The sequence below is a fragment of the Gorilla gorilla genome, chromosome 8 (genome assembly GCF_029281585.2).
Source record: "Gorilla gorilla gorilla isolate KB3781 chromosome 8, NHGRI_mGorGor1-v2.1_pri, whole genome shotgun sequence".
Taxonomy (NCBI): Eukaryota; Metazoa; Chordata; class Mammalia; order Primates; family Hominidae; genus Gorilla; species Gorilla gorilla.
The window spans coordinates 47,055,841-47,075,562 of NC_073232.2; the positions used below are offsets into that span (position 1 = coordinate 47,055,841).

At 38.0% G+C, this 19,722-nt stretch overlaps 1 protein-coding gene across 4 annotated transcripts in view; it reads right to left on the reverse strand.

Annotated features, from left to right (window-relative positions):
• Positions 1 to 629: 629 nt before the first annotated feature.
• Positions 630 to 19,722, reverse strand: part of TET1 (tet methylcytosine dioxygenase 1) — a 139,841-nt gene continuing 120,748 nt past the window's right edge. For all 4 annotated transcript variants that reach the window (XM_031015627.3, XM_031015626.3, XM_055353637.2 and 1 more), the window contains 3 exons: positions 18,474 to 18,611; positions 14,591 to 14,942; positions 630 to 10,612 (listed from right to left, as the gene is read on the reverse strand). In XM_031015627.3, the coding sequence (XP_030871487.1) occupies positions 9,606 to 10,612; positions 14,591 to 14,942; positions 18,474 to 18,611 (1,497 nt within the window). In that variant the 3' untranslated portion in view covers positions 630 to 9,605. The remainder of the gene's footprint in view (positions 10,613 to 14,590; positions 14,943 to 18,473; positions 18,612 to 19,722) is intronic.

A 19,722-nucleotide genomic window follows, 5' to 3' on the forward strand; every position in this document is an offset into this window, starting at 1 on the left:
GTGAAACCCCGTCTCTATTAAAAATACAAAAATTAGCCAGGCATGGTAGTGCACCCCTATAATCGCAGCTACTCAGGAGACTGAGGCAGGAGAATTGCTTGAACCAGGAGGAAGAGGTTGCAGAGAGCTGAGATCGTGCCACTGTACTCCAGCCCAGGCGACAGTGTGAGACTGTCTCAAAAGTAAAAAAAGTAAAATATATTGGCAAACTGCATTCAGAATTAAGTTTAAATTTAGCAGACTTAAGGAAAAGTATTAAGTTTATTGAAACAATTATAAAGCCAAGTAAGGACGTGAGTAGAGTAACAGCTCTGCCAATTACTAGTGCTGTGAACTTAATAACTTCAAGCCTCAGAATAGATCTATGTAATGAGGTTGATAAGAGTCCTTACTAGAATCACCATGGGAATTACATAATTTACATAAAATGTAAGGTTTCTGGCACATAATGAGGATTTCATAAATGCTAGCCATTTTGGTTTTATGGTGAGCACATGCATACGTTTAGTCATCTCCAAATATTAAATCTTATAGTCCTTTGTAGTTAAAATGTGTGAATTTTATTGAATATTAAAACTTTTAAATGTGATTTTTAGAAGGAAAGAAAAATTAGACTATCAGGTGCAAAATAGAAGTATAAAATTTATTTAAAACCACCCACAAAGTTCTGTGTAATCAGGAATGATACAATTTGCAATAGTTTTTTTTAAAAAAACTCATGACAAAGATTTAAAATATATTTTCAATTACAGTATTCATTTAGCCTTATTCAGTTAGGCTGAATAAAAAAAAACCTTTATGCTCTAAATAAATGACACACAAGGAAAATATAACAATTTCCACAACTACCTTTACATGTATGTTTCAACACTAATACATTTCAATGCATTTTGCTACATAAACATGAAATCATGTACAACTGCTGTGCACCAAAATTTAGCTTAATTAGATCTTTCAAGTAACATGCAATTCCAACTCACAAGTCTTCAAGTACTGCTAGTAAGTGTTCCCTTGTTTGCAGAGGATTAAATGTTGATAATGAATTGAAATTATCTTAATTAAAATGATCACTTTCTCTTCTACATGGTGAAGTGCTTTTTCTTTTACTGCTTCCCCCATATGTTAAGAATGAAATCGGATATTTGTGAAGTTTTAAAAGTGTTTCCTTGCTAAGATATTTCATTGTACAGGATACTTAATATAGTAGGATGGCAATAGGTAAAAATCCCCCAAATCAAAAATTCAAAGGTAAATAATAAATAGTAAATATATCCTGAAGAGAGAAAGAAGTCAGCTAAAAGATAGGAATATTAGCTTATGAAATTAGTATTTCTGTATTGGGAATTCAGTATTATTCTATTTCACCATGGTAAAGAATCTGTGTATATTTTACTCCCACCAATGATAAACATTCTGGCTTCTCCTTTGAATTAAGGTAATGGTAGGCAAGTGAATTTACTTGGTAATTAAGCGTATAGCATGAGAAAAAAATAAACAAACTAGAAGTTAATGATTTTCTTCCTGCCAAATAGCTTTGCAAGTTTCTTGTTAGGGAACACTTCATGATTTCTTAATAACCTAACTAAATATGACCATCCACCCACACATCACAATGTAAAAACTGCCCTTAGTTTATACTATAAACCACTTCTGGAAAAATATTTTTCTTAAAGCACCTATCACAATGTTATTTCATAAAAGTAAAAAAAAATATGAACATACATTGCAATAAAATATTTTTTTCAGGAGCTATTTTTGTAAAGTCCCAGTTGTCAACTATTTCATCATCACAAACAAGCATTGATGAGGATAGGCAGTTACTGAACTGAATCACCATTACTGAACTGAATCACCAAAAGGGGAATTTATTTGACTATCTAGAGTTGTTTGGCCTGTTTGTGTGTGTGTGTGTGTATGACCCAGAATGTGCTAATTAGCCAAAACATCCTACCTCTTTATATTTATAAACATATTTATATTTATAAAGAGGTTATTTTAAAATTTTACAAATACATCTCATTTTTCATTATTTAAAAATTTACAAATACATCTTATTATTTTTCTTAACTGTCTGAGCAAATATCTGGGTCAACCTTTGACCCACAGATTTTACGTGGCAAGAATCAAAGCAAAGCAAACAAAACAAAACGAATTCAATTAAGTGGGAGACACTACTATCTCTTAGAGAGGGAGTCTTGCTCTGTCTTAGAGATGCCAACAATTTTGCTTTTTTTTGAGATGGAGTCTCACTCTGTCACCCAGGCTGGAGTCCAGAGGCACAATCTCGGCTCACTGCAACCTCCGCCTCCTGGGTTCAAGCAATTCTCTGCCTCAGCCTACCAAGTAGCTGGGGTTACAGGCGTCTGCCACCATGCTTGGCTAATTTTTGTATTTTTAGTAGAGATGGGGGTTTCACCATCTTGGCCAGGCTGGTCTTGAACTCCTGACCTCATGATCCACTCGCCTTGGTCTCCCAAAGTGCTGGGATTACAGGCGTAAGCCACCACACCAGGCCCAATTTTGCATTTTTACGATCAGGAGTTGGGAACTAAAATGTTTACCTACCATGTTTCCTTCAAAAAACCCTGCATTTCAATATAACAAATACATTAAATTTTGATTGTGAGGTGCTCACCCTAGCTTTTTAAAAAGGTAATATTAAAAAATATATTATTTAGGAGATTTCCCCGTTTTAGTATTACATGGATATTCTTTATAAAAAGAGCTTTTTATAAGGAGGAAAAAATATAAAACTTCATAAATCTAAGCCCTATTGTGGAATTTAGGTAATTTGGGAGACCTTCTTTAGTACCCATAAGAAACTAGCTGGCTAAATAAATAATGGAAACAAAATACTTCAGAAGCATGTTTTGCAAATGAACAAATCTTATATTCTCAGATCAGGTGTGACAAAATTTCTGCTCAGCAACATTCTCTCCAAGTCATTGTTCATGATGCAGAAATTTAGCAGTCTACAGGTAATAAATATTTTAGTCTCCGATTGATTGACTTGCTGTGTGACTTGGAGCCAGCCATATGCTATTCTTGCCATCTGTAGGTTCCTCACCTCTAAGATGGGAACAGTGTTCTCCATCTAACCCTCAGTAACGGGCAGAAAAAGCTCCACATAGTAAAGCAGTTGGTAATCTAAAACATTATATAGCATGAGGATTATACCTTTGATTACTACCGTTGCTTTCAAAATGGCTCCTAAGTTTCAGCAGCAATTTTTCAGATAAAATTAGTACAGAGTAGAGAGAAGAAATATTAAAAATATTTCTTGCTTTTAAGCAGGTAGAGCGAACCCTCAGATTGCTGATAGGAGCACAGTTCTTCCGTTCTGTCCCTTAATTTCCCCTTCTTATGGTCAAAAGCGTTTCTGATGGTTTACTTGTGCCTCCTCTTTCAATTACTTTCAGTTCATTTCCTAATATTTCTCACACAGATTATAGAATAATTCCTATTACTGCCAAAAACCAAAGAATTCCAATGGAGTAAATTTACATTAGAAATAGTGAAGCCATACAGAAGAACTTAGAATATTTAACTTTGTACACAAATAAAACACTCAAACACTAATAAATAAGAGTTAAACATCGTTGGGATTGGTAAAGTGAGAGAGAGCACTCAATATTAACCTGTGGTCTTGTGACTGCTTAACTATTATTCCTAAAAATGGAATTTGCCTAAAACTGAAAAGAATTGAATACAAGTTTGTGATTTCTTATGATATTACACCTAAAAGAACTTGTAGGACACAATAGAAAAGACAGCTTTACCAGGATGGTTGCTATTTTTTAAATGAACCATGTGTATTTGTGTAGGGGATCAGAGGAATGCAGACAGGACAGAGAAGGGGAAGCAATAGATTTTTAATTTAAAGAAAATGAGAAGAAAAATAACACTGTAAAAAGAATGAAAGTGCGCTTAGTGATATTGCAGCTTCAGTAAAATGAGAAAAAAGAAAAAGAACAAGTAGAGTTTCTAGTCAAGGTTCATACCTTGCCAAATGGAGAAGAAACCAAATTAATTTCCAATATTGTTTCTCCTAAAATGAAAATCTGACAGCTGCAAAATTTCTTTCTCATGAACAAGACAAGGGTCATGACTTACATAACAGCTGCCAAGGACAAAATTTCTATTTTTAGGAAAGCTAGCTTTATACTGTTAACCAAGGGTTTTCAAAGTTGCATTCAAACATAAATGGGTTAAATCAGCTAACATGTTTTACATCTAATAATGACATTCCTACCTTGGACCTAGTTTTGCTCCAACATAAAGGTCATCTATAGCTGAACAAACTAGAAGAAAACTTATGACCCAACCAAGATCATAAGTATTACAGTAAAGGTAGGAAAGAAGTATAGCTGATAAAGAAGTGATTGGCGGGGTGCGGTGGCTCACGCCTGTAATCCCAGCACTTTGAGAGGCCGAGGCGGGCAGATCGTTGAGGTCAGGAGTTTGAGACCAGCTTGACCTACATAGTGAAATCCTGTCTCTACTAAAATACAAAAATTAGCCGGGCGTATTGGCGGGCACCTGTAATCCCAGCTACTTGGGAAGCTGAGGTAGGAGAATCGCTTGAACTCGGGAGGCGGAGGTTGCAGTGAGCTGAGGTCACGCCACTGCACTCCAGCCTGGGCGACAGAGCAAGACTCCGTCTCAAAAAAAGAAAAAAAAAGAAAAAAATAAATAATTAATGATGGAATTTTAGAGCTAGAAATATTGAATGTTGCATACTACCAAATGAGAAATTAGAACATACTATAAGGCCCTTAAAGAGAAGCAAAAATGAGGAGTGGCAAAATTAGGAATACCTTTGGATTACTAGAGAGTATAATATATCCCTTTTGAAGCAAACAATGGTATATGATTGGAAGCCCAGAAGAAATAGGGAATTAAAAAGTCATCCAGACACTGAAAGGTAGAGAATTAAAATTTGTAGCAAAAAATAATAATAAAATTTGTAGCTATCAATGCGGACAAAAATAGTGATGATATGCTGCATAAAAGTCAGCTCTACCATCTCAGGAAGTAATAAAGGAACTCAGTTTCCACTTTATACATATAGGAAAAGCAAGAACATTTCAATAAATCTCAATACATTCTATGAAAACACACAAATTTAATTTCTGATGGACATACTGATTCTGACTTTCTGAATTGCATTCCAGAGCAATGGATGACATCATTTTCTAAAGCTGTTAAAAGGTAGCTCAAAATGGAGCATAATTTGATTTGGATAAATCCAGACTCCTTCAGCAATTACGTATTGATTACATTCACTTGGTTGAGTGTGCCACACAACTGGTGTTCAATATACTTATGGGCAAGTTTAGAAGCTATGTGCAATAAAATAGTATTCCAATACATGTAGACAGCTACATCAAAATAAACTATGCTGGGGCTTAATTGTGAGGCTAACTAGGCAAAGGGCATGAATGAACTCTGTAAGCACGGCTAGGTAGTATATACAGTGGAAATACACTTTCCTTAATTATTTCAATCATCCATGCCTTTATAACTTCTTGTATATGCTTAACACTAGTTCCAGGGGAATTGAAAGCCTATACTGTATAAGCATCTGATACTTGTTTATTTCCCAGTGATAAAATACCCTTTGGGTAAGAAAATCAAGTTTCCCTACAGTTCTCAACACAAAGTGGCCTTCATCTATTTAAATTCTAATTACAATCTAGCATTAAGATCTGCTCTCTGGGCCCCAGTGATTGAGCTCTGTGATTTCTCAGGTGTCTTCCATTGTTATGAGAGGCCACTACTATATGAACTTATTTCAAAATTCTCGTCATAAATCTCTATAAAAGATCAAAACTCAGAGTTGTGTTAAATCTAGATAAAAAAGATTTCCATGCATCAAGGTGTGAAATTGAAGGTAGTAGCTATAAATCTATTAAAGGTTGCATACAGCTACTGATTTAGTTGGCACATGCGAAGGAAATGCTGTGCCCCTGTCAGTGGAAGTTTCATGCAATAAAGTCCTATGTCTCAGATAAAAAGTCAATATAATTTTTGTTTTAAAAACTGGTTCAGGGTTATTTTCACACACGCTATTGTGAAATGTTATCAGTAGAAATCCACTGTAATAATGTTAGAAAGTAGGTTAGTCATGTGAATTAAATCAGTAGCTTATTTACACAAGGGTATGCATTCAATTAAATATGTATTGAGGTTATGTCTTAAGTAAATTACTTATGGATCTCATCTAGTTGAAGTTCTATATTTAATAAATGAAATTACTTTATCAACATGCAGACTGAGTAACAAAGATGTTGGAAAGTTATTTAAGATGTAAACATGTTGCAATAATTTGCCTACAGCTATGCCTTTTCAGATAGCCTCACTTTCCAATAAGAATGTATTTCAATTATGTTTATGACCTGGTCTATTTGGTACTTTGTAGATGAATTGGAAACAAGAGGTAAGTGAGACAGACAAGCACAAGAAAAAAAAAGAAATTTCAACAATGGCTGAAGAGCCATTAGAAATGGAATTTCAGGCCAGGTGGAGTGGCTCATGCCTATCATCCTTGCACTTTAGGAGGCTGAAGCAGGAGGATCTCTTGGGGCCAAGAGTTTGAGACCAGCCTGGGCAACATAGTGAGACAGTCTCTACAAAAAAAAAAAAAAAAAAAAGAAGAAAAAAGAAAAAAGAAATGGAATATCAAGGGCAGCATGATATTTTGTACGATTCTGCAATAGGCAGGAATTATTCTCTCATTAAAATTGGTAAGTTTGTAGCATATTATGAACTGAGTGGGCTATTAGGAGGTCATGTATCAGTGAATTCAATGATCATACTATGAACAAACACAGATTTAAAACCCAATTTAAGTGTTATAAGAGAGGTATAAGAAAAGGTGATCATTACAGTAAAACATAATAGAGGGGAAGAAATAATGTTAGATGACCAGTTTTATGAGAGAAAATGTCATTTCAAACAAATTTATTTCCTTGCTTCATGAGAAAGAGCATTCTAAAAGCAGTGTAGCCAGCATACAATCACAATGCTGCAGAACATTGAATAAGCTTTTAAAAAAAATCACAGGGCAGAGAATGGGATGGTAAATTGTTAAAATCAGGAAAGAGAGTCCAACAAAGTAGGAATCCAATTTGGTTCCCACAGTGGGGTAATCAGTTTAAGAAGTCCATTCATGATGTTAACTACAACAATGGAATGGAAACATTTCAGTTGATACTAGATATTTTCAAATACTTGTTTTGGTAAACTGCAACAAGCGTCACAAATCCCAATAGTTCCAAAAATTAACATTGATGTTTCAAGTTTAGATTGTTAAGAAACCTATTGAGAGAGAGATCAATTTGAATTACTGCATACATTACCATGGATTATACTGAAGATAATTTGCTACTTCTTTTAAAAATATTTCTGAGGGTAGTTTTTATTCTTCAAGTTTACTATGTCATAGGTGGTGATCCAAAGAAAAACAAAAGTGATATTTAGATTTTGCAGGCATTCAATAAGTGTAGACTCGAAGAATGAGTAGATGAGTGGATGCATAAAGAGCCATAAAACTTTATCCATTAAATCTGGTGAAGAAATAATTTCTAGTGGGAGCTAAGGCCTAAAATCTAAAACATAATCTTGCAAGGGTGTATTCCTGATAGTCTAATACTAGTAAATATCTTGTTGAAGCAGCCGAAGCAATAAACAATCACTTATTTATATACTTATATGTATATAAGAAACCTTAGGCTCACAAAAATATACATGTCTTAAAACGGAAATCTAAGGCACACAAAATACTAAAACAAGTCAATGAATTACCCTATTTTACATATTCAACAAGCAGAAATCTACTTGTACACGATGGTCTATCAATGGACATTTTGTTATTTACAATCCCTTCATATTCCTTTACTTGGATTAGTCAAAAGCTCAAAACAGATACTTTGCACCAGATATTATTTTAATAAGTTACAATGAGTTTTTCTTTAGAGAGCCTGCTGGAACTGTTTGCTTTTGCACCAAAATTGTAAGTGTTAGCGGTTGTGGGCTTCCTATGGCATTTCCAAGGGAGAAGCACCATTAGGTTTTCCATACTCCCAAGGAATCTGACACTTTGAATGTTATAGCACCTCTGCATTTTAACAGAATCAAGTATTTCATTGAAAATTCTCCTTGTTCGAAACATGTTGTTTGGGTAATCCTTTTTGTTTTGCAATAAAATGAGTCAATAAAGTAATAGGAAGAAAATGGGAAGACTAAAATAAACTTAATGCCTATTTTCCTGTTACCTAGAACATAGGCAATTATCAGAAAAGATGAGTTATCATTTTCCCAAATCTAGTATGCTAAGATAAACAAATGAATTAGCTCTTAATGGACAAAGCCATGTTTACAGTACCATTCCTCTTGTTTTTGACTTGGGGTTGGGGAGGCATGTGATGATAGTAGGGAATTTGTTTTCAAAATATTTCAACAAGAATTTTTTTTTTTCTAATTCTGTATCAGACTTCAGTATAAATATCTGTCTACTTAGTTTTTGTATTTTATCACCTTGAGACATTAGAAGCATTTGACTCTTCTGAAACCTGTCCTGTCCCCTCATCTCCTTTTGGAAACACCTCTCATGGATTATACTGAGAAAGGTGGGATGAAACTAAATTGAGATTGTTCAATAAGAAGAGACCACTCTTACCTAGTTCCAAAGAGAATGTTAATCAATATTGGTGATATGCTTCCTAATTCCAATTTTAGAGATAATTAACAACTTCTCATTATCTAACTATTTTATATACTGCAAGTTGCTAATACTTGAATGTGAGAGGACACAGTAAAAGAACACAAACCATATACATGATTAGAATACATACTGCAGTTAACAAGATGGAACTCTACACAGCAAGGATAAATGATTTCTCTTGTATGCAAATATGCACAAACAATAGACAATAGGATTCTTATACTATATTATTTCAAGTTACTTTTAAAAATAGAAAGTGCTTTTAAAATATATATTTACAATTTATGAACAGCCTCCAACCATTACTAACAACAATGATTTATTTTACACAGGAGAAATATTTTAAGAGAGAAAACATTTCATAAGTTTATTTCAAAGGAATATGCCAATTTTCTAGCAATGATTGGAAGATGTTGGAACAATGGCACCATGAAATAATAATTCAGCTTATTTTTAACTGTGTGGATGTGGTTAAGCACCAGAAGCTGTGTAGAGTTAACACTGCGTGTCTTGATTTTACATCATAGAACATGAACCTGTTAAAATCCTCTAAAAATGACTCTTGTTTCATAGTAAACAGACTTAATTTAAAGCACCAAACTGAGTGATTCTATCAAGGTTAATGCCTAACTGAAACATTTCTTTATGTATTTAAAACTATAAAACTTTTATTTTTGCTTAAAATGTGCACCTTCTACCAATTGTCAAAATATAGTCACAGTTAAGAATACCCACCCCGTTTTGTTATCATTATTATTTTTTTACCTCAGACTTGAAATGGGTGAGATGAAGATAGTAAACGACAACATGACTTTCTTTTAACAGCACCTTGAAAAAATACACTGCACTAGCAAAGGCATTAAGAGGGGGAGAAAAGCCTTCAGACCCAATGGTTATAGGGCCCCGCAACGTGTGTGAGAGCATAAGGGGACACGGTGACAACATTGTCATGGGTTAATGTTAATGCTTTATGAGAAGGAATTTGGTTCAATTCATTTACTTCAGAGGACTGTTCTGGACCTTCATTAGCTGCCTGGTCTTTTTGCTCTGAGGCCTTCATTTTCTTATTCTTAGCTTCTTTAGCCTCAAACTTAATCTTGTTTAGTTCAAAACCGTGTTGGGGCTTATTTAGGTTTTTGTGCTGGTAAAAGACAAGGGAGAGGCGGGTTGGATGATTACGGTTGGGGTGCTCAACAGGAGTGGTAGCGTGCAGCTCTCGCCGGGCACACTCAATCAAAACCGAGCCGTGAGCAGGTGCGATGGCCACCCCACCAATATTTGCATCCAAAAAGATGTGCTCACTGTCTGACCAATACTCATCAATGTGGGGCAATTTCTCCTCAGCAGGTGACAGGAGGTCATCAGATAGGGGTTCGTCTGATGGAGGCTCATCTGCTTCAGAATGCTGCTCATCTTCTTCCATTGGAGAAGAGGCAAGGTCTTGAGGAGAGGTGAGGAAGGAGGGCTGGTGGTTTGGCTGATGAGGCGTTAGCGGCTCAGTCACACCAGTGGAAGGCTCAGAATTAACGAGGGGCTCCATCACAGGAGCAGACAGGGTGGGGAGAGGAGCCACTTCGCCAAGCTGTGAAATGCCAGGGCCATCGGCAGCAGCTGCATTGGCACCACTGAGTCTTCCCGAAGGCATCGTACAGTGGGGAGTGCTGCTTCTTTCTGAAAACCCGCATGAGGCTGTTGCGTCATTCTTCAGTGGAGCTGGTGTGGCTGAAGCAGTCTTCGGGGACCAGGAGAAGCCTGGAGATGCCTCTTTCACTGGGTGAGGAGCGGATGGCATCAGCGAATAAGTTTTAGTGTTGTCTGAACTTTTTAAGATAAAATGGGGTTCGGTTTCACTTTTTACTTCAGGTTGCACGGTCTCAGTTTTACTCCCTAAACAAGGACACCAAATGTGAAGAAAAATACAAATTACTTTTGGTAGGGGTTGTCTTTTAAAAAGTATTTTCAAAGACAAGTACAAATAATTATATAAGAAAACACTGATGTTGTGTTGGCTGGTTTTGTTCTGTTCATTTCAAATCACAAACACGAATTAAAAATTTTATGTAGTTTTGTAATTTTTCATCTAATAATTTTTATTTTTATTTTCATTTTGGAGACGGAGTCTCGCTCTGTTCCCCAGGCTGGAGTGCAGTGGCACGATCTCGGGCTCATGCCATTCTCCTGCCTCAACCTCCCGAGTAGCTGGGACTACAGGCGCCTGCCACCACGCCTGGCTAATTTTTTGTATTTTTTAGTAGAGACAGGGTTTCACTGTGTTAGCCAGGATGGTCTCGATCTCCTGACCTCATGATCCGCCCACCTCGGCCTCCCAAAGTGCTGGGATTACAGGCTTGAGCTACTGCGCCCGGCTGTAATTTTCTTTAAAGAACTCTTCCTTTGGGAAAGAGGCATAAATAAGTGCAAAAATCTAGCCAAAAGGATGGCTGTTCATTGTTTGAAATAGTAAAATATTAGAATTGAACTAATTAGGTAGGAAGTAAATAATACAACTAAATGTTGTAATATTGTGCAGGTATTGTAATACAATCACATACAGCGATATTTAACTATTCAAAGACATTTAGATACGTTTTAGGCATTGTATGACCCTATATTTTAAAAAGTAAAAACAAGTAATAGTTTATAAATATTTCTAGGTAACAAAACATCTTAACTGGCAAAGTCCAAGGTTAGGCAGAGGGAAGTCAAGCAAAACATTGTAGTTGAACATAAATCTTTGTGACCCTCAAAAGCAAGAGTATTTCAGCTTAGTTTCCTTCTCATTAAGGAAGGAGATCATTACTCTCAAGATGTCAGCTGTGGGTTATTTGCTCTGACACATCCACATAAATCTCACATCCAATGGGAACATTTTCCTTGAGGACATTCTCCCTGTTATGAAGTTCTTTTTTTTTTTTTTGAGATGGAGTCTCGCTCTGTCGCCCAGGCTGGAGTGCAGTGGTGCGATCCTGGCTCACTGCAATTTCTGCCTCCCAGGTTCAAGCGATTCCCCCACCTCAGCCTCCCGAGTAGCTGGGACTACAAGCGCACACCACCACCACACCCAGCTAATTTTTTGTATTTTAGTAGAGACGGGGTTTCACCATGTTGACCAGGATGGTCTTGAACTCCTGACCTCGTGATCCGCCCGCCTCTGCCTCCCAAAGTGATGGGATTACAGGCATGAGCCACCACGCCTAGCCCCTGTTGTGAACTTCTAAAAAACTATTTGGAAGTGCAAAACCAGCAAATCTTAGGACCAAGAAAAGGTAAAGCAGCCATGTTTTAAAGTAATTAAAAATATAATAAATTGATAATATAATACATAACGATCAATTTCAGAAGCTCTGCAGTTCTCCTCTCAGATGCTACAACCTGGAGCCTTGAGAGCTCTCATTTCTAAAGATAACGCATATATAAGACTCAGAAATGGTACATCAGGAAACCTCTACTGTTATCAGCGGCACTATTATTATAGAGGTTAAGTTGTCCACAGAAGGTAAATGATGGGAAGGAAAGACTAAATGACCGAGGGGTAGAATTACAAAAGGACATTATGGCCCAAGTATTGTACATTATGCTTACAAATATCTGGGAATATACATTTCTTCTCAGTATTTCTCTGTATTATTACATTTCTTTCAGCATTATATAAATGCCTGCACTGCCAACTCTGCTCGTTATAAAAACAAATAAACAGCTTCTCATAAATGTAAAAATGAAAGAAGCTCAGGAATACATTATAATGTTAATTTTGAATGTCAGTATGAATTCATGATTTTTTTTTCCTTCCATAGGCTCATCAAAGAAATGGCTGATTTCAAATATGGGGCAGAATTATATAGATAAGCCTGGAACAACTTGTTATAGAAGTTAAGAAAGTAGGCCGGGCATGGTGGCTCACGCCTGTAATCCCAGCACTTTGGGAGGCTGAGGCAGGCAGATCACGAGGTCAGGAGATCGAGACCATCCTGGCTAACACGGTGAAACCCCGTCTCTACTAAAAATATTAAAAAAAAATTAGCCAGGCGTGGTGGCGGGTGCCTGTAGTCCCAGCTACTCGGGAGGTTGAGGCAGGAGAATGGCGTGAACCTGGAAGGCACAACTTGCAGTGAGCTGAGATTGCGCCACTGCACTCCAGCCTGGGAGACAGAGCGAGACTCCGTCTCAAAAAAAAAAAAAAAAAAAAAGCTATCAAAGACAATTGAGGTTGTGACAAAAGAACTGAGAAGCTGGCCGGGCGTGGTGGCTCTCACCACTTTGTGAGGCCGAGGCGGGTGGATCACTTGAGGTCAGGAGTTTGAGACCAGTTTGGCCAACATGGTGAAACTCCGTCTCAACTAAAAATACAAAAATTAGCTGGGCGTGGTGGCGGGCACCTATAATCCCAGCTACTCGGGAGGCTGAGGCAGGAGAATCGCTTGAATCAAGGAGGTGGAGGGTTACAGTGAGCCAAGATGGTGCCACTGTACTCCAGCCTGGGTGACAGAGTGAGACTCTGACTCAAAATATATATTAGGTGAAAAGCTGGTAAGAGCCAGGTGTGGTGCACGCCTATAGTTCTAGCTGCTACAGGTTCCCATGGGATCCCAGAGTTTGAGGCAGCAGTGTGCTATGATTGTGTCTGTGAATAGCCACTGTACTCCAGCTTTGGCAACATAGCAAGACTCTGTCTTTTAAAAAAAACCCCAAAACCCAAAACCAAAACTAACGAGACTTTATAATCAACAAATCAAGCCAGGTGTGATGGCTCATGCCCGTAATTACATCAATTTGGGAGGATCATTTGAGTCCAGGAGTTCCAGATCAGCCTGGCAAACAGGTGAAACCCTATCTCTATAAAAAATACAATAATTAGCTAGGCACAGTGGCACACACGCTACAGTCTCAGCTACTTGGGAGGCTGAGGTGGGAGGATTGCTTGAGCCTGGAAGGTTGAGGCTGTGGTGAGCCATGATCACGCCACTGCATGCACTCCAGCCTGGGCAAGAGAGCTAGATCTTGTCTCCACAAACAAAAACAAAATAACAACAACAAAAAAAAACAAAAACAACAACGACAACCCACAATACCACTGTTGAAAGTGGTGTTTAGTAATATTTATTTAATTATTGCTTAAATTGATGGTAAAGGTGACCAAGGAAGGCATCCCGAAAGTCATGTCTCTTATCTATGCCAACAACAATGAGTAGGGCTTCGAATTAAATGGGGAAATTCACAGGAACAATGATAAGAACATGTTAAAATTAGCTGGGCTCAGTGGTGTGTGCCTGTAGTTCCAGCTACTCTGGAGGAGGCTGAGGTGGGATTATTGCTTAAGCCAAGGTGTGCCAAGCCAGCCTGGGCAATAAAGTGAGACCCCTCCCCATGCCATAAAAAAAAGAATATGTTAAAGTATAAAAAAGGATAAGTAGGCCGGGCGCGGTGGCTCACGCCTGTAATCCCAGCACTTTGGGAGGCCAGGGCGGGGGCGGGGGGGGGTGGGTGCGGGGGCGGATCAGGAGGTCAGGAGATGGAGACCATCCTGCCTAACACGGTGAAACCCCGTCTCTACTAAAAATACAAAAAATTAGCCGGGCGTGGTGGCGGGCCCTGTGGTCCCAGCTACGCAGGAGGCTGAGGCAGGAGAATGGCGTGAACCCAGGAGGCAGAGCTTGCAGTGAGCCAAGATTGTGCCACTGCACTCCAGCCTGGGTGACAAAGCAAGACTCCCTCTCAAAAAAAATTTTTTGTTGACTTTTGGTTCTGGTATATGTAAAAATATATTCAGTGTCTTAGTTTTAACTCTAAACAAATAAGGCAAGGCAAAGTCCAAACACATCTATCCATCAAAGTTGTGCAGAGATTAGCAGGTTCCATAGGGCTCACCTAAGGTTGGCAGTGACGAAGCCTTACTGTTGTTTGTTGTTGTTGAGTTATTCTTCCGCTTGATTCGGGGAATAGGTTTCTTTTCCACTGCCCTTATCTTATGTGCAAGAACCTCTGTCATCATCGCAGCCCTCTTCTTTCCAGAACGGGGAACAGGCTGAGTGAAACACGTTCTTTTTTTGCGGCAGGGTGCCAGGACCTCGATGGCCCCAGATTTGATCTTGGCTTCCATTCCTTCCCTGGAGCCAAACTCATCTGTGTCTGAAAGCTTATAAAGAGGTAGCACATGGAGCTGCTCATCTTGAGGAATAACACCCAAAGAGCGGTTATCTTCTCGAGTTAAAGTACAAACCTGATAGGGAGAAAAACATGAAATGGGAAAGATATACGGGTCGTGCACATTCATTGTGGCTATTCCTACCTTCGTGTTGTTGCCTTTGGGAAAGAGATTTGTATTCCCATTTTATTTTCAATTGGTTACTGATGGTATATTATTATTTTATATCAAGCCACCCAACTCTGTTCAATCATAGTAACTTCCCAGTTGTTTGTAGGCAGACCAATATAATATTTAATTTTCTAAGTAAATATAATGTTATAAAATACTTACCTATTTTTGATATTAAACATTCTTGTTACATTTCATCTTACTTCATTGCCTAAATTAAGGAATGGCTATTGAACTATGTTTATTGTGTTCATATTAAGTATAACTTATTAGGAAGATATGATTTTAGCTCACATAGCACCATATTTCTGATATTTCAAGAATGTCACATTCCTTGGATAGCAGGGACATAATTGATTTCTCTTTCCAGAAAGACTTATACACTAACAGTTAAAAAAAATTTTTTTTACATTTTATATTGATAAATATTCTCTTTCTGTTCTATTATTGCTCTATTCCAGTGAGGAGCCATATCAATAAATATCAATAAATTTGCCTTTCTTTGGATATGAAATACTAATAGCCAACTTTTTTCATCTTAAATGCAACCTATTTTAGCCCTCCTCCTTACATTAAAGGTTATATTTATTATAGAGAAATGAAAATACAGAACTATAGGTACTACAGTGATTCCTGACTTTTGATACCTAATATTAATATTCTGCTTTAAAAACTAACATTTTATTATAAAACTAATATTTTAATTGTAATTAATTTTCCTCAAGTGATCTACCCACCTTGGCCTCCCTAAGTGCTGGGATTACAGGTGTGAGCCACTGGGCCCAGCCAAATTAATTTTCAAATATTAAAAATCCAACAGAAACCCATAAAATGTTTTATTTATTTAATAATAAAAACATATATCCCGGAGCTGTAAACCCTTTCAATGATAGCGAAGACTGGAGATAAATGAAATAAACAGATTTGATATCCAAAGCATTTTTGGATTCATGGTAGAACTTGATAGATACCAAGGTAAAGCAAAGTTAAAGGTTAAAAAAATTCATTTTTTTCAATATCTATAGTCACATTTTTCAGCAAAGTCTAAAATATAAATATATGTTTCAGCCTCAAACTCCTGGGTTTGAGTGTTTCTCCTGCCTCAGTCTCTCGAGTAGCTGGGAGTACAGTTGTGTACCATCACGCATAGCTAATTTTTTTTTTTTTATTGTAGAGGCAGGGTCTCACAAAGTTGCCCAGGCTACACTCAAGATCCTGGGTTCAAGCAATCCTTCCACCTCAGCATCCCAAAGTGCTGGGATTACAGGCATGAGCCATGGTGCCTGGAGAAAGCCTGCAATATTAAACTGTCATGGTGGTAATCTGTTCATAACTAATAATAGTCATGCTGAAAATCAGAATGTCATATCAATAAATGTTTACTGGAACCAATTTAATTGGTCACAGAGAGACTAAGAAGGACATAAGGAGTTGACATGAGGAGCATAATTAGAAAGTAAACCAATAAGGAGTAGAGAGTAAATCAATTAAAAAAAAGAAAAAAATAATAAAAAAAGAAATTACGGTAAAACAGGGTGAAGGGAGAGGTAGTGGTAGAATTTCAAGAGTTCACATGTTTGAAGATGGGGGAATTTGGAGTGATGTCAAGTTCCAGATAAGACCCTCATTGAGTGAGTAATCCGGGCCCTGGAAGTCAAAGAGCACAGAAAAGAGAAACTGAAACTTAACTTGACTCTGACCTGACTTCAGCCTGATCACAGATATTCTGTAATTCAGGTAAAATGTCCTGGCCAAGTGATGGTGATGAACCACTGCCTGGCTAGTATTTACCAGGCTGGATTTATATAACTTCAACACTTAGAAATAACATTGGTCTCAAAGACTCTGCAAAACATTTTTGTATACAGGAATGATACGCAAAAGAAAAAAAAAAGAAAAAAAAAAAGTTGTTGTGGCTTAATCTATCACCAATACTCTTCTACTGACCAAGCAAGGAAGAAAGACTGCCTGTTGATAGATCTGATCATATACTTTCAATAACACTGTAAGAGGCTGTAGCTAAACCTAAAAAAAATTATTTTTTAAACATTGTGTATTTTAAAGAGACGGGGTCTTATTGCCCAGGCTGGTCTAGAACTCCCGGGGCTCAAGCAATCCTCCTCCTATCTTGGCCTCCTAAGTAGGTGGGATTACAGACATGAGCCAACATGCTCATCCTGCAGCCAAGACTTAATGAAGGTTTTAGAATTCTCTGGCAAACCTAAAAAACTGGTGCAGCAGAAAAACAAAAGCAATTGCTCTCTATTGATCTCACTTTACTAGATGACAGGAAGACAATTAGGTGAAGCAAACAGACAAAAATACTATTTCAAGGTTTTCCACTGGGTCTTCTGCCTAATTTACGTATTTCCTTGACTTCAGGCGATGGACATGTGATGATTTACATAACTATAAACATAGTAGGCATACCAGAATGCAAATATTGCTGATAATTGGCACAGTTGCCTCACAAAAACCCTGAAGTGCAGATGGCAAAAACAAATATCAAGTAACATGCTCAACTTCATACCTACTAGTTTGATAGCAGAGAATTGTTACTTTAAAAAATTGGCCGAGCGCGGTCGCTCACACCTGTAATCCCAGCACTTTGGGAGGCCAAGGTGGGCGGATCACGAGGTCATGAGATCAAGACCATCCTGGCTAACACGGTGAAACCCCGTCTCTACTAAAAATACAAAAAATTGGCTGGGCGTGGTGACTCACACCTGTAATCCCAGCACTTTGCGAGGCCAAGGTGGGCGGATCACGAGGTCATGAGATCAAGACCATCCTGGCTAACACGGTGAAACCCCGTCTCTACTAAAAATACAAAAAATTGGCTGGGCGTGGTGACTCACACCTGTAATCCCAGCACTTTGCGAGGCCAAGGTGGGCGGATCACGAGGTCATGAGATCAAGACCATCCTGGCTAACACAGTGAAATCCCATCTCTACTAAAAATACAAAAAATTGTCCGGGTGTGGTGGCGGGTGCCTGTAGCCCCAGCTACTCGGGAGGCTAAGGCAGGAGAATGGCGTGAACCCAGGAGGCAGAGGTTGCAGTGAGCTGAGATCGTGCCACTACCCTCTAGCCTGGGCGACAGAGTGAGACTCCGTCTCAAAAAAAAAAAAAAAAAAAAAAAAAAAGTACTCCTGCCTCCCAGCAAACACACAACAATTAAATATGTAACATAGCCTTTCAATAAAATGTTTGTTTGAAGCTGGCCCTGTTACTTTTTAGAAGTACACAGATAATGCATTTAATGAAGACCCGCACTACACACTTATTTCTTTTTTTCACTTTATTTTCCACTTATTTCTAATAACACATAAATTAAGATTTTTCACAGTAATAGTCATCACAGTATACGTAAGGACTGCAGCCTAAGCATATAGTGATGGAGCTTTTAGAATACAAATTCACACAGGTACATACCACAGTGCTTCCATTATTCATGTTGTGAATGTCCCTGTGGGGATGAGCACAGAAGTCCAGGCAAGCAGTGACCCCAGAGAAGGGACGACCTTCCTTGCTGCCAAGCCGACATTCTCGGGCAACATTTTCATATTCCACCTAGAAAAGAAAGCATGGAGCACAATCTTAAGAGAGAGAAGGAAATCACCTACCTTCAGTAAAGAGTAAAAATAATTTCCTCATGAAGTTTCTAATTAATTACACTTTGTAATTTCTGAGACTAAATGTATTATTGTCATGAAGGTGTAGCTTAGCAACATTCAGGAGAAAGCACTTGACAATACATGGAGTAAAAGGAAAATCACTGAATTTACAAGGGAAGGCAGGGTGAGGATACTAATTCTTGTTGGAGATGGATAAGCAAGTAAAATAGACTCAATCATTCCATTAGAAAGAAAGACCAATAAAAGCGCATTAATCATATACACAGAGTTTTCAATATCCGTAAAAAGAAGATATACATACATTTCATGAACTATTACTGAAAGTCAATTTGTAACTCCTTTTAAAATGAAAAGGTGGATGCTGGGCGGGGTGGCTAATGCCTGTAATCCCAGCAGTTTGGGAGGCTGAGGCGGGCAGATCACTTGTGGCCAGGAGTTCGAGAGCAGCCTGGGAAACATGGTGAAACCCCATCTCTACTAAAAATACAAAAATTAGTGGGGTGTGGTGGCGCATGCCTGTAGTCCCAGCTACTCGGGAGGCTGAGGCAGGAGAATTGCTTGAACCTGCCGGGAGGCGGAGGGTGAAGTGAGCCAAAAGGCTGAGATTGCGCCACAGCACTCCAGTCTGGGCAACAAGAGCAAGACTCTGTCTCAAAAAAAAAAAAAAAAAAAAAAAGAGTAGATCAATAAAAAGTCCAATTACATAAATGTATGTTAGATAGATATGCTGTGTATGTATATATTTGTTCAAATTTGAAAATTTTTCTATTAACAATGACTGTTTTTTTTTTTTTTTGAGACAGAGTCTTGCTCTGTCACCCAGGCTAGAGTGCAGTGGCATGATCTCAGCTCAATGCAACCTCCACCTCCTGGGTTCAAGTGATTCTCCTGCCTCAGCCTCTTGATTAGCTGGGACTACAGGTGCACACCCACTACGCCCAGCTAATTTTTGTATTTTTAGTTGAGACGGGGTTTCACCATGTGGGCCAGGCTATTCTCGAACTCCTGACCTCAGGTGATCCGACTGCCTTGGCCTCCCAAAGTTC